The sequence below is a fragment of the Scardinius erythrophthalmus genome (assembly GCF_964197995.2).
Source record: "Scardinius erythrophthalmus genome assembly, chromosome: 25".
In the NCBI taxonomy this organism is placed as follows: Eukaryota; Metazoa; Chordata; class Actinopteri; order Cypriniformes; family Leuciscidae; genus Scardinius; species Scardinius erythrophthalmus.
In genome coordinates this window covers 29,915,392-29,935,391 of record NC_138245.1, presented here as the reverse complement: position 1 = coordinate 29,935,391, position 20,000 = coordinate 29,915,392, and the positions used below count along the sequence as shown (strand labels likewise).

General features: G+C 37.3%; 3 protein-coding genes across 7 annotated transcripts in view; 2 read left to right on the top strand and 1 right to left on the bottom strand.

Moving 5' to 3' along the window:
• The window catches only part of flnba (filamin B a), an 83,608-nt gene extending 67,355 nt beyond the window's left edge, over nt 1-16,253 (top strand). Inside the window, exons 36-45 of the mRNA XM_081358028.1 lie at nt 1,148-1,300; nt 1,836-1,958; nt 7,401-7,667; nt 8,646-8,783; nt 9,032-9,147; nt 11,142-11,274; nt 12,627-12,803; nt 13,757-13,975; nt 14,085-14,288; nt 15,170-16,253. Coding sequence (XP_081214154.1) covers nt 1,148-1,300; nt 1,836-1,958; nt 7,401-7,667; nt 8,646-8,783; nt 9,032-9,147; nt 11,142-11,274; nt 12,627-12,803; nt 13,757-13,975; nt 14,085-14,288; nt 15,170-15,357 — 1,718 coding nt within the window. The 3' untranslated portion in view covers nt 15,358-16,253. The remainder of the gene's footprint in view (nt 1-1,147; nt 1,301-1,835; nt 1,959-7,400; nt 7,668-8,645; nt 8,784-9,031; nt 9,148-11,141; nt 11,275-12,626; nt 12,804-13,756; nt 13,976-14,084; nt 14,289-15,169) is intronic.
• An 87-nt stretch (nt 16,254-16,340) lies between these two features.
• Nucleotides 16,341-20,000, top strand: part of LOC308685657 (protein SPMIP1) — a 3,922-nt gene continuing 262 nt past the window's right edge. Inside the window, exons 1-3 of one of the 2 annotated variants that reach the window (XM_081357595.1) lie at nt 16,341-16,537; nt 18,814-19,276; nt 19,964-20,000. The exon at nt 19,964-20,000 is cut by the window's right edge and continues 262 nt beyond it. In XM_081357595.1, the coding sequence (XP_081213721.1) occupies nt 18,868-19,276; nt 19,964-20,000 (446 nt within the window). In that variant the 5' untranslated portion in view covers nt 16,341-16,537; nt 18,814-18,867. The remainder of the gene's footprint in view (nt 16,538-18,813; nt 19,277-19,963) is intronic. The other variant, XM_081357596.1, reaches the window with a different exon arrangement.
• The window catches only part of LOC308685655 (deoxyribonuclease gamma-like), a 7,375-nt gene continuing 6,671 nt past the window's right edge, over nt 19,297-20,000 (bottom strand). The window contains exon 8 of one of the 4 annotated variants that reach the window (XM_081357590.1): nt 19,297-20,000. This exon is cut by the window's right edge and continues 621 nt beyond it. The gene's annotated coding sequence lies outside the window, so the exon portion shown is untranslated. The other 3 variants (XM_081357591.1, XM_081357593.1, XM_081357592.1) reach the window with 3 other exon arrangements.

The following is a 20,000-nucleotide window of genomic DNA, read 5'->3' as shown; positions in this document are numbered from 1 at the left end:
CGTCTCTTGATAAACTAAAGATTGAGCCACTGATGTCACATGGACTATTTTGATGATGTCTTTATTGCCTTTCTGGACATGGACAGTATGCCGTCCATTGACTTTCAATGGAGGAACAGAAAGCCCTCGGACTAAATCTAAAATATCTTAAACTGTGTTCCGAAGATGAACGGAGGTCTTACGGGCTTGGAACGACATGAGGGTGAGTCATTAATGACATAATTTTCATTTTTGGGTGAACTAACCCTTTAACCCCACCTTGAGCCATATGTAGAGAAGGAAATATCATAGATTGGAGAGTGGGCTATTTTCACTAAGCAACCTGAACTTGCACCCGCATTGCAGCAACTTTCCCAAAAGCAGGTAATATAAACATTTCCCACAAATCAGAGGCTTCAAATGTGAGCTGACGGAATTCCTCCTCATTCCTCAGCAGTGATGCACTCTTGTCTTGAAGGATTTGAGGTTATAAACATCAGGTTCCTCTCTGTGGCATTTCTCCTTCATAAAGATATTACCATTAAACATAGAGCTTGACTTCTGTTCAGCGCAGCTAACCTTCTAACCCGCCTAACCGAACGACATAAGCACCAAATAAACCTCGTCTGCTAAAACGTCTGGCCCTTAATGATGTTTTTTTAAGCTCTCCAATTCACTAAATTGCTAAGAATATAATCCAAACAGGTTGTGTAAAGTGGCTCAAGGGTGGAAATAAAGGAAAATTGGGGTCTTAATTGGTACCACAGCGGCAAATTATTCCCACTTACCCAAAGAACTTCAAATATTTATACAATTAGTCCTTCATATAAAGTATATCACACACTCTTTAACTTGTCATAACAAGTCTTGTGCAATCAAATGCTTATATTTCTCATGCATCCAGTCAGCGTTTGTTTATTAATGTTAATGCATGTAATCCAGTGTTTCCCAGCGCTGTTCCTGGACACACACACCAACACTACACATTCTCAAACACTTCCTAATCAAACACACCTGATTCAACTCATCAGCACGTTAGTGGAGACTCCAGGACCAGACATATTTGGGTCAGATGAGGGAGACGTGCAGAATGTGTAGTGTTGGTGTGTGTCCAGGAACACTGATCTAATCTATGGTGTTCCTGAATGGCATATCTGTGTGTTCACAGGTTATGGAGGTTTGGCGTTGTCCATTGAGGGTCCCAGTAAGGTGGACATACAGACTGAAGACATGGAGGACGGCACTTGTGGCGTCTCATATTGTCCGAGTGAGCCGGGCACCTACATCGTGTCCATCAGGTTCGCAGAAGAACACGTCCCTGGTAAGAGGCTCACATGCTCAAAGCATCATTCAAACCTTCTATAGGTGTTATAATGTGGTCCAAATATGGCGTACATCTTGTTTACACATTATTTCGCAAAAGACAATATTCAAAATGGAGTAGCGTATAGTATATACTGTACATTTCCTATTACATTCCTATTACAACTGTGTATAATGTCACAAAAGATTTCTATTTCAAATAAACGCTGTTCCTTTTTTCAATTTCTATTCATTGAAAAAAGAAAATTCAACTTTTCAACATTGATAATAATCATAAATGTTTTTTGAGGAGCAAATCAGCATATTAGAATGATTTCTGAAGCATCATGTGACATTGAAGCCTTGAAAAATTCAAGCTTTGATCGCTGGAATAAATTACATTTTACAATATATTCACATAGAAAACAGCCATTTTAAAACTGTAGTAATATTTCACATTTTTACTGTATTTTTGATCAAATAAAAGCCGTCTTGGTGAGCTGAAGAGACTTCTAGCATGTGACTTACTTTTTGTTGTGTGTCTGTGTTTGCAGGAAGTCCGTTCAGCGTTCGGGTGACCGGAGAAGGTCGTATCCGCGAGAGCATCACTCGCCGTCAGAAAGCAGTGTCTGTGTCTAGTGTTGGAAGTGTGTGTGATCTCAACCTGAAGATCCCAGGTATGAACGTTCCCAGATATACAGCTGTAACCTTAAAGGGGTGGTTGATTATGATTTGACTTTTCTAACTTTAGTTAGTGTGTAATGTTGCTGTTTGAGCAGAAACAACATCTGCAAAGTTACAACGCTCAAAGTTCAGAGCAAAGGGAGATATTTGCTTTTAAAGAAATCGCTTTTTAAGGACTACAACAAACGGCTGGTAGAGACTACACCACATTCCTCCCGGGTTAATGACATCACAACCCTAGAATTTACATAAACCCCGCCCTCTGAACACGATTTATAGATTATCAAGACAGAATAGGCTAATCAATGACTTGAAGATAACTACACATAAGCTACATAAATTCATCAACTAACCATTCAGAAATGTCCTGTTGCTTCTACATGTTGTCACTTCTTCTAGAGTCTCTCCATCATTGTCTGACTCCGGTCTGAACATAAAAGGCTAAAAGTTTTTGAAATTTTCAGTGCATGTGTGTGTGAGGTAAAAGGACACAAGCAGTTGAAGCTCCGCCCTCTGTGCCGGGAGCAGCAGCTCATTTGCATTTAAAGGGACAGACACAAAAACGGTGCGTTTTTGCTCACCCTCAAAAAGTGACAATATTAACATGATATATGAAATATCTGTGGGTTATTTTGAGCTAAAACTTCACACACACACTCTGGGGACATCAAAGATTTATTTTACATCTTGTGAAAAGGGCATTATTCCACCCCTTTAATATCAAGTCAAGCGGACATCTATCCACATAAAGATTCATCTTAGAATCCGAGGTTGGAGTTTTAATGTGCTTTAGGCGTGAATTATTTATCATTTCAGCCACTTTGTCAAGGCTTGGTTTATAGGCTTGTTTAACACGCTGTAGCTCAATCTCCGACAGGAACGCCAGCCAAAAAAAGCACGAAACAAATGGATGTGCAGTTGTTTGCAGGCTCACGTCATGCGTTAATGCATTGAGTCTCCATACGTGAGTAGAAACACATGGCTCTCTGAAACAAGACATCATATGCAGGTGGAGCTGAACGTATTGAACTTGGACGTGGCTTTAGGTCTGATTTCCCCTCAGACCGGCGCAGATGTTGTTGTTCGAGTCCGTGTCGTGTGTCTGTGCTACGTGCTGCGTTAATGCTAGCTAATCTTGAGGGAAACGCTGAGACGATTTGATGGTGGAATAAAGTTTGCTAATACTGCACTTCCAGTAGGGGTCTTGGTGAAATGTCTTTTTGTGTGCACAGTTTTCCCTTCATTGTGTTTGAAAAGTAATGCGAATAAGCACAAACATTTTTTTAAACAAAGATGTTAGTCGCCATTTTCTAGTGCAAGTGACAATATTCTTCAAAAGAGACCAAAGGGCGGTTCAAAAATTAGTTTAAAATGCAAAAATGTTTCACTAGATGTGAATTTTTTTTTTTTTTATAATTAGTAGTTTAAAATAAGTAGTAATTATTTATTTTAACGTTAAAAAATCTTATTTTATTTTTTATACATTTTCTTAATACATTTCTTTTCATCCAATCCGATAAATGATAGATGTGAGCTTTGTTTGGTTTGTTTTTTCTTTTTTCTTTTTTTCTTAAACAATTTAATATGATGCTTTATGAGGGATAGATGTCAATTTACCATTATGCTGTTTTTTTATAATACCTTTCACACACAAATTTAGTTATTTTGATAAAATAAAAAAAGGACACACTGATCGTCACACACTGTTGTGCCTCTGACCTCATACACACTCTTGAAATGTTCTCGTGAGATTCAAAGACATAGAGCAGAATAACGTGTATAAATGACCGAAAATCAGACATGGGTCCTCATTTATATAGACGTGCGCATAATGATCCTAAACTGTCCTATGAAGGATTTATAAAATGTCTGTATGCACAAATGTTCATTATGGTGTGAGAACCCTATTGGAATTGCTCCGTTCATTTTAGTTATGTAATTATTACAGAGCAGTTCAAATGTTGCAAATATATCAAACACTGGTAACACTTTACATTAAGGTCCCATTAGTTAATCATTAACAAAGATGAATAAATACTGTAACAAATGTATTGCTCAGTGTTAATTTTAGATAATAAAAATGCAACTCTTCATTATTAGTTCATATCAGCTCAGGGGAATTAAGGAATATTAACAGATACAACTTTTAATTTTAATAATGTATTAGTATTCATTATAAATTTATTGTTAGTTAACTAATGCTAACGAATGGAACCTTATTGTAAAGTACCAATATATAAATGCCTACTAGATTAATCTACATTTTCATAATCCATGTTAAATAGGGCTGTGCCGGTAAACTTGACAACCGCACCACCGCGGTTGTAAAGCGCCACCGCGGTGGCTGAGTAGTACCGGCGGTGTTTTGCCTAAAAAAAATGTTTGTATATGAATGCTGTTTTACATTAATATTATGACACACAAAGCTTTGTTTACAAAAGAAATAATAGGTTTAGCAATTAAATGTTATATCGCAGCCATGGAAAAGTTTGAATTCATGACGAATGAGAGAGTTGTAGCCTACGTGAGCCCATAAACTTAAGCTTTGTCGGCTTTAAATTCTGGTTTGCGATCTGGTCACCCGATTATTAGCGAATTTAAAAATATTCCATTAGTTATTCCTTATAGAAAGCTTGAATTATCTACTTTTAAACAAAACAATTCAAAACGAAAATAAACCGACTAGCATTATGTTTTCCATATAAGTGTGCATTTCTCATCGTCAACTTCATCTTTGCAGCTCGACACTGACACACACACACACACACGCACACAAAACACTTTATTAATAAACAATTCAAATGTCTCCTTGCTATATTTGACACGTACATAATCATTACTTTTGCCGGTTCTTTGTGACAGCTGTTATGTGCGTTATTTGCAGCACTGCGTCACCCTCCGGTTACATGAACGCGTCACCACTGCATCAGCACCAGAACATGGAGATTTTATTTTAGAGAATGATCGCACAACAGACATTAGAACATTAGATATTCTATAATTAAATCAACTAATCGAATATTCAAAAATCGTGACTCATCCCTGCATGGAATCTCTTTTTTCTTTTCCCATATCTTCACTCGCGTCTCACCCAAAGACGCGTTAAACGTTTCTTCCTTTGTTCGCTTTTAGGTCGATTATTTTCGTATTCTTTACTGTGTTAAAGTAGAAAAACGCTGTAGGACAGATAGCCAACATTTTTACTTGTAAGTCAAATTATTTTTAACACAGTTTGTGCTTGTTAGACATATGATAATTGGTAAGGCGCGTCAAGTTCATTTTGTAAAGCGCGTTTCACACGCGCGGGTGATTTTAGTTTTGCTTTCTCTGGCAGCGCGCAAACAGCTTAAATGCCTTGCCCTTGTGGAAGATAAAATTCGCTCTTCATACCTTTTACTAGTAGAAAACATGAGGATATCAGAAACGAGATCGATGGTCTCTTTCCTGCTCGTGTCCACATCCCTCTCAAAGCGCAGAGCGGTAGGCTTTATCACGCGCCTTTGTGTGGAAAGTTTTTTTTTTGTTTTTGTTTTTTTTAATAGATTCAACTTTATTATATTATGTAAGTTACCAGTATTTACTGATATTTATTTCAATGCTTTTCAGGCTTTAGTGTGTTGTTTCTTTTTTTTTTTTTTAACCCCCCCCCCCAACCACCGCAACACCGCCGGTATTTGGGTCCATTACTACCGCGGTGGTAAAAAACTGCCACCGTCACAGCCCTAATGTTAAATTAATTGAATCGCTGGTATATGAGCTCCAAAAGTGTTTTTGAACATTTTCACGTCAGTTTCTGCTTTTAATAAATCCCAATTTGTTCCTCACTTCTGATGTAGGATCAAATCTGTGGTATTTAGGATTCAATCTGATCGTGCGTGCGTTTTATAAATGAGGCCCAATGCTTTTGCTGTTCCTGTTCTCCTCCTCCTTTTTCCCCACTTTACTGTTTTTCTGACCTGTTCTGTCCTTATCTTTCCTCTTTCTCTTCTGCGTCTACCGCTTTCAGTGACCTGGTTTCTTCTGGCTTTGTCTCGTGAGTTGCTCTCACGCGGCGTCTATCGCTCCCACTGCTCTCTCCGGCTCGGGGTCAAAGGTCAGGCCAGCTCAGGGTCTCCTCGCCCTCTGAGGTCGACGCGCTTCACCATGGGCAGAGTGTGGGTCACCCGGATTGGCTCGGCACCCCTGAGAAGGCCCTCTGGAGGGCTGGAGGGTGCGTTGTAAGCGCTGGGCATGTGGACGACGAGGTTGGCAGAACGCGCTGCTCTTGACGTGTTTGCATGAACGAGAGCTGCTTATTTTGCTCATCACAACTCCAGGAAATGTTCATGTTATTTACACATCGTCATGTCGTTGCAAACCTGAATGACTTTATTTCTTTTGTGGAACACGAGCCAAATGTTCATGCTGCTGTTTTTGTGCTGCATGGTTACAGATTACAGTTAGTAAGCATTTACAATAAGGTCCCATAAGTTAACATTAGATAATGCATGAACTAATTCATGAACATTTTGCATTTTAGTTAATAAAAATACAACTTTTTGTTAGTTCATTTTAGCTCAGGTCCAATAAATATTAACAGATTCTACTTTTGATTTTAATAGTGTATTAGTAAATGTTGAAATTGGTGCATTCAAGTGTTCCTGGGAAGTCTGTATTTATGAGTTGTAATTATGATATCAAGTGCGTTCAAATCACTTTCTACATAAAATTCAACAAGATTTTTTAAACTCTAAATCTATAAAATGATGAGAAATGTTTTTGTTCTTTCCTACATTACTTGAACACCCCATTACATTGAACTAAGTTTAATAAATGCTTCTCTTTTTTCTTGTTTTGCGTTTCTGGTCAAAGGTTTGGAACAATTAAGATGTAAAAAAAAAAGTTTTTAAAAAGTCTCTTCTGCTCACCAAAGCTGCATTTATTTAACCAAAAATAGTCAAACAGCGAAATTTTATTGCAAATTAATATTTATTTTTTCTATTTGAATTACGCATCAAATCATCATATTAGAGTGATTTCTGAAGGATCATGTGACACTGAAGACTGGAGTAATGATGCTGAAAATTCAGCTTTGATCACAGGAATAAATTATATTTGAACAAATATTCAAAAAATAAATGGTCATTTTAAATTGTAATTTTTTACAAAAAAAAATCTCTCAATTTTTTTTTTTCATTTTACTGATAGTGTATCTTTTTTATTTTTTTATTATTAGTTCATGTTAACTCGTGTAGTTAACTAATGTTAGCCAATGGATCCTTATTGTAAATTGCATTTGCATTTCCTTTTCCTCTAATAAACCTGAGTGCTGTAAGTATCATCTCTATTGAATGTTGCTTGCAAAACCTTGAGAAAACACAGACGTCAGAACAACTGAGCGACCATTCCTCCATATCTCTCTCTCTCTCTGAATCCTTCTGCTCTGTTCTCCCCAGAAATCGACATTCAGGACGTCTCTGCGCAGGTCACCAGCCCGTCGGGAGCCACGGAAGCGGCTGAGATCGTGTCTGTGGGAAACCACACGTACTGCGTGCGCTTCGTGCCTCAAGAGATGGGCGTCCACACGGTCAGCGTGAAGTACCGCGGGCAGCACGTGCCGGGAAGCCCCTTTCAGTTCACCGTGGGTCCGCTGGGAGAAGGCGGAGCCCATAAGGTGCGAGCGGGCGGGCCGGGTCTGGAGAAGGCCGAGGCGAGCGTGCCAGGTATCCACACCGACAAAATGTTTATTCAAATTTGGTCACTCTTTAGATTAGGGTCTAATTCTCACTATTAACTACGACTTTTGCCTCAATAAACTCCTGATTACTGCTATTTAATAGTTAGTATGGTAGTTGTTAAGTTTAGGGATTGGGTGGATCAAGGGATGTAGAATATGATCATGCAGAATAAGGCATTAATATGTGCTTTATAAGTATTAATAAACAGCAAACATCCTAGTAATATGCATGCTAATAAGCAACTAGTTAATATTGAGAATTGGACCCTAAACTAAAGTGCTGCCTTAAATGTATACATTATAAACTATATAAAAATTGTTTTAATACTTTTTAATTTTCAATTTAGTTCAAAAGGTGGAAAAGGATGAAAAATATCTTTAAATGCAATCTTGAAATAATAATATAATATATTATAAATATAATTTATAATTATTGTAATTTATAATTAAATAATTATTTATAATTATTGAGATCTTGTAATAAATTTTACCATTTATTTTAATTTTAGTTTTAAAAATGTGATGGAAAAAATATGAAAAAAAAAAACCTTTCACTCTTTACACCATTTTTTTTCTTTCTTTACCATGAACTCCTTTAAGAAATATTTAATTACTTACTCACCAGATGTTTATGGATGGTGATAAAATGTTAAATAAAATTGTATAATTTATAATAAAAAATTATACTGCTTGTAATTTAATTTCACCATTTATTTTTAATATTTAATTTTATTCAAATTAATTAAAAAAGGTGGAAAAGGGGTGGAGAATATATTTAAATGTCATCTTGAAAAAAATCGTAATGGTCCATTTAAGGCTTAATTTTTCATTCTGCAAATATAATCCATTTATCCAGTTTATTTTCTGTTGAATTACGACCGTCTTCGTGAACTGTGAATAACACTGCTGGTGACCCACAGTGTGTTTTTATAGATCTAATAATGTTGTCCCTGATCTTGTGTAGCGGAGTTTAATGTGTGGACGCGAGAGGCGGGCGCTGGCGGTCTGTCCATCGCTGTCGAGGGTCCCAGTCGTGCAGAAATCTCATTTGAGGAAAGGAAGGATGGATCATGTGGCGTCTCATATGTAGCTCAAGAACCTGGTATATTTACATACATGCATGCATGCATGCATACATACATGAATACATACATGAATACATGAATACATACATACATGAATACATGAATACATACATACATACATACATACATGCACACACTTGACCAATGCCTTTCCGTCCTGTGCTCCTTTTAAAATGTTCTCATGTGATTTGAGATCTTGTATCGCTTCATTTAATGCAGATACTGTGTAAAATACCTCTGTAACTTATCTCAAAACTCTTTGCAGGCGACTACGAAGTGTCTATAAAGTTCAACGACGAGCACATTCCCGACAGCCCGTTCCTGGTTCCCGTGTGCGCTCCCGAAGATGATGCACGTCGACTCACTGTTACCAGTCTTCAGGTGAGACATGAGGGAACATCGACACACAGATTCATGTCCACAGCTATCAAAGATCAGCGACTCAACTCTCAAACTACCCAACGCCACTTTTACAGTGGAAAACTGTAACTTATATGGAAGTTTTGCTATGTAACGACACATTCTTCCCTTAAATTTGTTTTATAAAGTTAACATGCACACTAGTGAGCTACATCGCTGTCTACATAGGCAGCTCACTTCTAATGAAACTCGTATTTGTGTGGAATTAGATGTTCTTCATAGGTAGCAACACAAATAGAGCTTTTCATATGAAGTTTATTTTTTATTTAAGAAGTCGCTTCTGCTCACCAAGACTACATTTATTTAATCAAAACAGTAATATTGTGAAATATTACCGATCAAAATGACTGTTTTCTATTGTAATGCGATTTAAAACGTCATTTATTCCTGTGATCAAAGCTGAATTTTCAGCATCATCTTCAGAGTCACCTTCAGAAATCATTCTAATATGATGATTTGATCCTCAAGAAACGTTTTTTATCGTTATTAATGTAGAACATATTAATATTTTTGTGGACTTTTTCTTTCAGGATTCTTTGAATAAAAGTTTTTTTTAATAAACAGCATTTATTTGAAATAGAAATCTTTTGTAACAACGTCTTTACTATCATTTTTGATCAATTTAATGCATTCTTGCTGAATAAAAGTATTAATTTATCCTTCTAACCCCATACTTTTGAACTTATCTAAGGAAAAATACTAAAATACTTAATCTATCGTTAAAAATACATCCTGGTTTACCACCTCTATCTAAATCAGTCCTTATTATACGCTTGATGCATTCTGAGCGTTGTGATAACAATCCACTTCACTATATCAAAGTGCAAAACTAATTTCCTAAGGGATAAATAAACTAAACTAAATATCAAGTCTCAACTATGTGATAAAGAAAGAAACATGAGATTCTGCCTTTGAATTTGGCTGAAACGAGGGATCTTAGAAGCCAGCGTAATGTTGCAGACTACCTTTAGACCAGGCTTCACATCAGAAGCGCACACATGATGGCTTAATGTTGTCTAGATAGGCAGCTCACTACGCTTTGTATCGGATTTATCCAGTGAACTCCTCTTTGAATAGCTGTCGGACATCACTCGTCTTTCTGTGGCTGTTCTGGTGTTTCTCTTGTGTTTCATTTAAAGGCTTTTAACAGACTCAGCCGTAGTAAAGCTCACTGTGGGATCAGTTGAAGCAGAGAGAGGAAGACGACACCGACTGCTAGAAACCTCCATCCAACCGTATCCCATTATTCCCTGTAGTTTAGCAAACCCTTTAGTTCTCATTTTCTCTCTTGTCAAATTGTCAAATCTCTCTCTCTCAGCTTTAGCTGATCTTAGGTGAGGCCAGGTGAGGTTATCAATATCTAAACATGTCATGTTTTTTAAGCATTTTATTGCTTTTTTGTTGTTGCATTTTTTTTTTTTTTTTTTTTTTGTCTTTAGGATTATGCACAATGTTTAAAACATATAACAATATACCTTTTATACTGTACCATAAGTTTGGGGTCAGTAAAAAAAAAATTAGTATTTTTGTGAAAGAATTTAATACTTATATTCAGCAAGAATGCATTAAATTGATCAAAAGTGACAGTAAAGACATTTATATTACAAAAGATTCTTATTTAAAATAAATGGTTTTTAACTTTTTTTTCATTGTAGAATCGTAAATATTAAGCAGTTTTCAACATTGATAATAATCAGAAATGTTTTGTGAGCAGCAAATCATCATATAAGAATGATTTCTGAAGGATCATGTGTTTTTAAATTGTAATATTTACCCTTTTTTAACTATTTTTATCAAATAAATGCAGCCTTTATGAACCGAAGAGATTTCTTTCAAAAGCATGAAAAAAAAGCACCGACCCCAAACTTTTGAACAGCAGTGTTTGTGCATCAACAGTCTTTCCCAGAATGCACTGGCTCCATATGCAAGTCTAAACTCTTGGTTCACTAATGTAGGAGTCGGGTCTGAAGGTGAACCAGCCCACATCGTTTGCAGTGCGTCTGAACGGGGCGAAGGGCAACATCGATGCCAAAGTTCACAGTCCGTCCGGAGCGCTGGAGGAGTGTGTGGTGTCTGAACTAGAGCAAGGTGACATGATCATGAGCTTATGAACTCTTCAACAGTGATGTATTTCACGCTTTAAATCATTTTCTGGTATAATTAAAAGTGAAAGGACTTTATTAATATTTGAACATGAAACTGCATTTACAACCCATTTTGCATGACATTCCACTCGGAAATGTTTTACGAGAGTAAAATGGTTTGTGAAAGTTTTCATTCTGACTTTATTTTACCATAGTGTTTGATAACACTACAATAAGATCCCATTATTAGTGCATTAAAATACAATGAGCAAATCATTTGTTACAGTTTTTATTTAACGTTAGTTTAACTGTTCATTGTTAGTTCATGTCAGCTCAGGTCCATTAAATATGAACAGATACAACTTTTCATTTTAATAATGTATTAGATTGTTGAAATTAACATTAAAGGGGTGGTATAATGGCCTTTTTACAAGATGTAAAATAAGTCTCTGATGTCCCCAGAGTGTGTGTGTGAAGTTTTAGCTCAAAATACCCCACAGATATTTTTATATAGCATGTTAAAATTGTCAATTTTTGAGGGTGAGCAAAAACGCATCGTTTTTGTGTCTGTCCTTTTAAATGCAAATGAGCTGATGCTCCCGGCACAGGGGGCGGAGCTTCAAGAGCTTCTGTCCTGAAAATTTCTAAAACGTTTAGCCTTATATGTTCAAACCGGAGTCAGACAAAGATGGAGAGACTAAAGTGACAACATGTAGAAGCAACAGGACATTTCTGAATGGTTAGTTGATGAGTTTATGAAGCTGATGTGGAGTTATCTTCTAGTCATTGATTAGCATATTCTGTCTTGATAATCTATAAATCGTGTTCAGGGGGCGGGGTTTATGTAAATTCTAGGGTTGTGATGTCACTAACCCGTGAGGAATTCGGTGTAGTCTCTACCAGCCGTTTGTTGTAGTCCTTAAAAAGCGATTTCTTTAAAAGCAAATATCTCCCTTTGCTTTGAACTTTGAGCGTTGTAATTTTGCAGATGTTGTTTATGCTCAAACAGCAACATTACACACTAACTAAAGTTAGAAAAGTCAAATCATAATCAACCACCCCTTTAATAAATGCTTTAGAACTATTTCCATTTTTCATGTTAACTCGTGTAGTTAATATAGTTAATGAAGTTTTCATATAACAAGCGTCTTGTATTCTAGTTATAACAAAAACTCAATTAACCCGGAAATTATGAATTTGCATGTTAGCGTTGGACATTGTGCTAGTAGAGTGACTTGTATATAGAAAAAGGTATATAATACACGGCAATCAAGACCCTGACTGCCATTATTTTTGTCATTAGTGTTATTAATTCTTCTTTTTGGTTCTCTGGTTAATATACTCTTCGTTTTTCAGACAAGTACGCCATCCGTTTCATCCCGCGGGAGAACGGCATCCACATCATCGACGTGAAGTTCAACGGGACACACATCCCTGGCAGTCCGTTCCAGGTCCGCGTGGGAGAACCGGGACAGATCGGTGATGCCGGACTCGTCACTGCGTACGGCGCCGGTCTAGAGAGAGGAACCACAGGTAATGCTTTCCACGTTAAACGGACACACATTACTTGCTGGCGCAGGGCTAAAAACAATTATGCAGAAATAAAAGCCTGTGCAAGTTTTCCTCTATGCCGTCAGTGTGTTTTCAACACTATGAATATTGATTGCTCGATGTTTCTTTTCACTTGGCACATCCAGAGGAAGTTACGCTCTCTCGCTCGTGTTGAACGCGCCTCATTGTTTTAGCAAAATGATTTAAACAGAAGGATCTTGGATTAGCTAACCTATTTCTCATGGATCACATCCAGAACAAATGCATGTCTTCATTGTAACTCGTCTAAGAGAAAGTCTAAAGCTCACGGGGACATTTAGCTCTGCTCCAAAACCAATGCGAAAGGTCGGCTGCATCATTATGCCTCCTCTTAAAGAGCTAGAAATCTATTGCTTTAGTCTGCATTAAAATGCATTGCAGCTGCACGAGTCTAAAGACAAAAAAGCCACATGGTTGGCTCACAGGAAAGAATAAATTTGGTTTTACAATAGCTAAAAGTGTCAGGGCAGCTTCCATCCCTCCAGCTGGTCACGTCTGATAATGTCAGTGTTAACAGCGCTGGATTGATGTTAGCAGAACAGACGAATGCTCGTGGTTTATCGGCTCTCAGCAGGTTTGCAGATGCACGGACTGTACAGAATAAAACACACACACTTCACAGACACACACTTGCATATGCATTACCAGTTTACTATGCAATGGTGCAATGTTTCCATGCATAAAGTCTACTGTGCACAAAGAAAAAGAAAGACTGTAGAAGGAAAAGAGAGAAAAATATAGTAGTACGTTATTATTCTGACCAGTCATTGTGCCGACTTTGATGGCTAACAGGAAGCAGGAAATGAGAATATTGTAGTTGTCATGAAACGGTTCATCATACACAGTCTTAAGTTGTCTTGCTCACATCATATTGACTGTCACGTCTCCTCTGACAGGTAACCAGGCCGAGTTTATCATCAATAACACCAAAGCTGGACCAGGATCTCTGTCCGTCACGATCGAGGGCCCGTCCAAGGTGAAGATGGAGTGTCAGGAGTGTCCCGAAGGGTTTAAAGTGCACTACACGCCAATGGCCCCTGGAAACTACATCATCACTATCAAATACGGCGGCCCCAACCACATCACTGGAAGCCCGTTCAAGGCCAAAGTCACAGGTGTGTGTGAAACTGAGCTGAACCAGGAGGATCCAGTGCTGGTGTTTGACGAGAACGGGTTGAGATTCAGTTGTTGGTCGAGGTGTTGAACTCTTCTTGTGGTCTTCAGGTCCACGGCTGGTGAACGTGACCAACGCCAGCGAGATGTCCACTCTGATGGTGGAGTCGGTGAGCAGGTCGAGCAGTGTGAACTCTTACAGCTCGTCCCCCAGAGCCGCCTCTGACGCCAGTAAAGTGCTCAGTCGAGGTCCAGGTCTCAGCAAGGCCTTCGTGGGCCAGAGAGCGGCTTTCACTGTCGACTGCAGTAAAGCAGGTGAGATCTCAGCTTATTACTAGCAAAAATATGAGTTTATTTTTACATATATATTTGAATGTGTGTGTATGTATGTATGGCTTAAACCCATTTTTTGAGGCTGAAAATACCGACGTGCCTTAGACTTTTGCACAGTACTGTGTATGTGTCTTATATACGTGTGTGTGCATGTATGTGTCTTATGCATGTGTGTATGTATGCGTCTTATGTATGCATGTATGTATGTCTTGTTGTGTGTGTGTGTCTTATGTATGTGTGTATGCATGTGTCTTATTTATATACATATTTTATGTAATCAATTAATAAGAAAAATAACATTAAATAAATTAACATTAAATTACACGTGAGTAATTTATTATTTTTAATTTAATACATTATATATGTAAGTATTTTTATTATATTATTATTATTATTTATTTTTTTATTAATATTATTATTATTATTATTATTATTATTATTAATAATTACATTTTATTTATTTATATATATATGTATATATATATATATATATATGTGTGTGTGTGTGTGTGTGTGTGTGTATATATATATATATATATGTGTGTGTGTGTGTGTGTGTGTGTGTGTGTGTATGTATATATATATATATATATATATATATATATATATATATATATATATATATATATATATTTATTTTATTTATTGCTGTTACTGTTAATAATAATTTTGTATATATAACTTATTTTATCATCATTATATTGTTTTGAAACCACTCTACTATTATTAATATATTTGCAATATTGTTTTTGTTTGTTATGGTAGTAGTAATAATATTAGTAGTTGTTGTTAAGTATGTGTGTGTATTTTTGGACCCTCTAATAGTTGAACATTTCGTTGCATGTATTTTTCTGTGTCTCCAGGGAAGAACATGCTCCTGGTCGGAGTTCACGGTCCCCTGACGCCCTGCGAGGAGATCTTGGTGAAACACACGGGAAACATGCAGTACAACATCAGCTACATCTTAAAGGAGCGGGGCAACTACGTTCTGGCTGTCAAGTGGGGAGACGAACACATCCCAGGCTCCCCCTTCCAAGTCACTGTCCCATAATTCCCTGCGGTTAAACCCAAAACACTCCTGAGAGAGAGAGAGAGAGAGAGAGAAAGACACTGTAAAAAAAAAAAAAAAAAAAATAGAAGGCGTCAGTGAACGAATCATTCACACCTTCATTTTGTTGAACTTTGCACTTGATCAGGTTTTTGACTGGAATGTGACGCATTATGACGGTAACGTTGACAGCATGTTGTTATGATGCATGAATTGTACATTTCTTCTGTTTGTCGATTTTGCTCAGCATAGCAAGTTTAAGGTTGAGTGTTAAAGTTGAAATGACCGTGTATGAACAAACTGATCAGGGTTTCACACCCAAACGTCTCTTTACTACTGATATTGACTCTAATTGTTCGTCTGTTTCTAACTTACTGTCACTTTTAATTTACATATTATAACATTTCCATGTCTGTGTTCGAGTCTCACTGCATAAACAGAGCTGTGATGTTTATTAACTCATAAATCAAAGCATCATCCATCTCTTCAAATCAAGCACATCTGTATACATCGTAACGGTTTCACTGCTACATATTGAATAGTTTAGAGAAGGGGGAATAAATAAAGATGTAACATAAAACAATTTCTGTATATCAAGATCTTAGACTTGCAGAGCCCTCAAGACCAAAAGTATTTTCACATTTTATCAGATTTTCTTGCTTTTTGAAGACACTAATATGCAAATGTAACTAATAGATTTATGCAGAACTCTTTTTCATTCTTCAGACCTTCATGTTTGTCTTAATTCTACTAGTTTTGATACTCAAGTGGGGAAGTATTTTGTAAGTGGCAAGGGGCGTATTTTGTATTTAGCCATTGGTGCCTTATTGTGAAACACGCAAGTAGATTTGATGTACATTTGCTTATTAAAATTGACTGGAATAAAGAATTCAGAATATACAATGTCTCGTTATTTACGTGAGAGTGAGGAAATGATCAAATGTCTTTATTTCTTGTCTTTTTTGGTGAACTGTTCCTTTAACTGTGTCGTGTTTAGACTCCCAATAACAGGAAGTGAATGGCCACCTCGATCTGTCTGTTACCACAGAAACGACCCTGAATACAGTACAATAAATGTATTGCTAAATGAACAAGCATATTTATAGTTCCAAAGGTCGAGCACATTATTCATTATTGTGCTTTGTTTAGTCAGGATTAGCTCAGGAAGAAGTCATTGTGATCAGTAAGTCCATTCAGCTCTGTGCTGATTTATTCTGTTTTGAAGAATTTTCTTGTTCATATTGTCTTGGAAATTATGTAACAGCCTTTATTTGAAAGTAAATTAGTCTAACGTTAACTTACTAGGCAGAGGGGAACGCGCTTTGTGTCTGTTTGCAGTGGGTTTGAGTTTGTAGTGTTGTAGATGAGGCTTGTAATGTCCAGAAACGTTCTGCTGCCTCCTTCAGGACAGATTTAAGCATTACAACTCCTGATTAAAGGGTTAGTTCAGGCGAAACCAGCCTAAAATACGACTAAACCAGCTTACGCTAGTTTAGCTGCTCTGTTTACTGGTTTTACGACTGTTTTGGGGCACTTTTCATCTGTTTGTGTTGGAAGACCATTATAAACCACCTAGCAAACCAGCTTAGGGTAAATTTACATGACAACGATGCACTAAAAATGGAAAAGTTTTTTCTTTTTGCGTATTGATGACAACGTTGTCAAAACTAATAACACTGTATTCATGCCAGGCCAATAGTTGAAGTCATTTTGTAAAGAAAATCGTTTTGATAAATCAGATCTGAGGAAAACGCATGAAGTGACCACGTGTAAACAGCCCCATAGACGAAACGCATCTTACGCATGCGCATTACATCATGTAACATTTTTCACTAATTCGCGTTTTTGTAGTTTACACAGAGACAATAACGGTTCCGAAATTTTCGTATGAGTTTTTTCGTATTCGTGATTCGGTGGCTCTGAATTGTCAAAACCCCATTCAAAATGCTTGCTACGGATGTGAAAAACGCAGAAAATCGAACACGATCCGAATTGGATGAAAGTTTTGGAGGCAGTATGCAAGCGTGATTGACGTGAGGTCGTATTTATTTTTTAATGTGCGAAAATTTCGAACGTTAAAAATGTTTGTGTTTTCAAAAATGTCAATCAAGTTTTGACAATTCAGAGCCACCGAATCACGAATACGAAAAAACGCATAGCCTACTGTATGAAAATTTCGGAGTCAAGGCCCTTGCACACTGAAGGCCCTTGCACACTACCGCCTTCACACTGGCAGTTGAAATCAGCTCCGTAATACGCAATACGCACCCAGCGGACGTCGTACACAACGATGAAAAGCGTCGGAAGCACTGATCTATATAGAATCACATTATATATATATATTATACTAAACTTGGGACACGTATAGATATATATATATATATATATATATATATATATATATATATATATATATATATATATATATATATATATATATATATATGTGTCATTATTTAGATCAGTGGGCGGAAGCCTCGGAAGCGAGTATATTTAAATATTGAATAATTTAATTGTATTAACTGCCCTAATAACGTTAAAACATCATGAAAATAAAAAAATTACATGACAACTAATCGTTATAAAATCATTATTTATTTTATTAAAAGTTAAGAATCCAGGTTTGTTTATCAGTACCATAGCAACGCTAACTTCCGTTGGGATTTTCGGATAGAAACCGTCCGTAGCCTTTCGCAAGAGTTCAATTTTTTGAACGCATCCGGATGGCCAACGGACACGATTTTTTTCGCACCGCACTCGTTCGCACCTGGTTCGGACCCATTCGCATGCGGTCTGCGAATCTCCATAGGAAATGAATGACTTCCGGTCGTTTCGCTGCCGTATCGGAGCTGATTTCAACTGCCAGTGTGAAGGCGGCGTAAGTCCGAAATTCGCATCCGAAATTTTCGCACGTTAAAAAATAAATACGACCTCACGTTATGTCAATCACGCTTGCACACTACCTCCGAAACTTTCGTCCGTCAAAAATAAAAAATAAAAAAATCGAATCAGGTTCGATTTTCTGCGTTTTTCGCATCCGTAGCAAGCATTTTGAATGGTGTTTTGCGAAAATTTCGGACTCAGTGTGCAAGGACCTTTACGGTATCGTTTTCAATAACTTGCACTTTGAAACCTGTTTTCAAAAGTTTGCGTTTTCAGGCCCCCAAAATGCATTGTCATGTAAATGAATGGCCAAAACGCATAGAAACATGTTCCATTTTTAGTTGAAAACAAAACATGTCGTGTAAACGGTCCCTTAGTTTCAGCATTTCTACTCTGAGACCCTATCGTTTTTCATGCCTTCTGTCTGTGTGACTCTTTCTCAGCTGAAACTGATTCTCTTTGCTCTGGTGCTCAGCAGTCTCTTTTGTTCTCCTGTCAGCACGTTCAGTGTGTGTGTGTGTTTATAAGGCCTCTCCTCTCTCCTGCTGTTGACTGATCTTTCCTCTGATTGGTCAGCTCTGCACCTCTTATGTTTCTGTGGCCTCACTGTCCCGTTAATCAGTAAGAGACATGAGGAACCTGCAGACCACCCAGGACCAGAACTTCTACCGTGAGCTGATCCTGAAGGAGGCTTACACGCGGCTGGCGTGGAAGATGAAGTACAGTGAGGAATACCCGTCCACCTTCACGGCTCGCAGGCCCAAGTCCACTGGTGTTTTTAACCCTCCAGCTGCCAGTAAACTCTCACTACCCCCTGTGGTCCAGAAGCAGGAGAAGAAGCCTGTGATCGTGCGCCGGTCCCTCAGTGAAGCCCCTCTGATGAGGCCCGTGACCCCGCAGACCAAAGCTGATCTTTATCAGGGACTCTCCAACGAAGGCAAAGGACGACACCTGTACCTGAGGAAACGAGCTCAAAAAGCCCCTGAAGAAAAGTTTGATTATCCGATTCTCTCGTCCTGGGATTATGGATGGAGATTAGGTGAGGAAAACATTTTTTCTGACAAAGTTTATTATTTACTGTAGGGTTGAGGATTTCAACAAACCTTTCAGCAATTGTAAAAGTGCTGCTTTTTGTAAACCCCACTAATGATGATTAATATTTTAGTGATAGTATCTATATTTTGGATTAATTCCTGTTTGTATTGTGACACCTTTCAGTGTTTAGGGATGGTAATGTTTTTTAATGTTTCTTCTGCTCACCAAGGCTGCATTTATTTGATAAAAAATACAGTAAAACAGAAATATTATTACAATGTAAAATAACTATTTTCTATGTGAAAATATTTTAAAATGTAATTCATTCCTGTGACCAAATCTGAATTTTCAGCATCATTACTCCAGTCTTCAGTGTCACATGATGGTTCAGAAATCACTCTAATATGATGATTTACTGCTCAGGAATGTCTGATACTATCAATATTGAAAACGTGTTATATACAGTATATATTATATTTAAGGATTCTTTGATGAATAGAACGTATTAATGTATTTAATGCATCCTTGCTGAACAAAAGCAATACTTTAAATCTTTTAAAAACTTGAAAAGTAGTGTATTAGTTAAATGGTTAATGCTGAATATGAGTTATTAAAGAGTAAAACAATAATGGCTACATGTCCTTCTGAAAATCTTCCTCCATCGAGAGCATTAAACACGTTGTTTCCTCAGGAGACTATGACATTGACTTGAAGACTCCAGCCAGCGG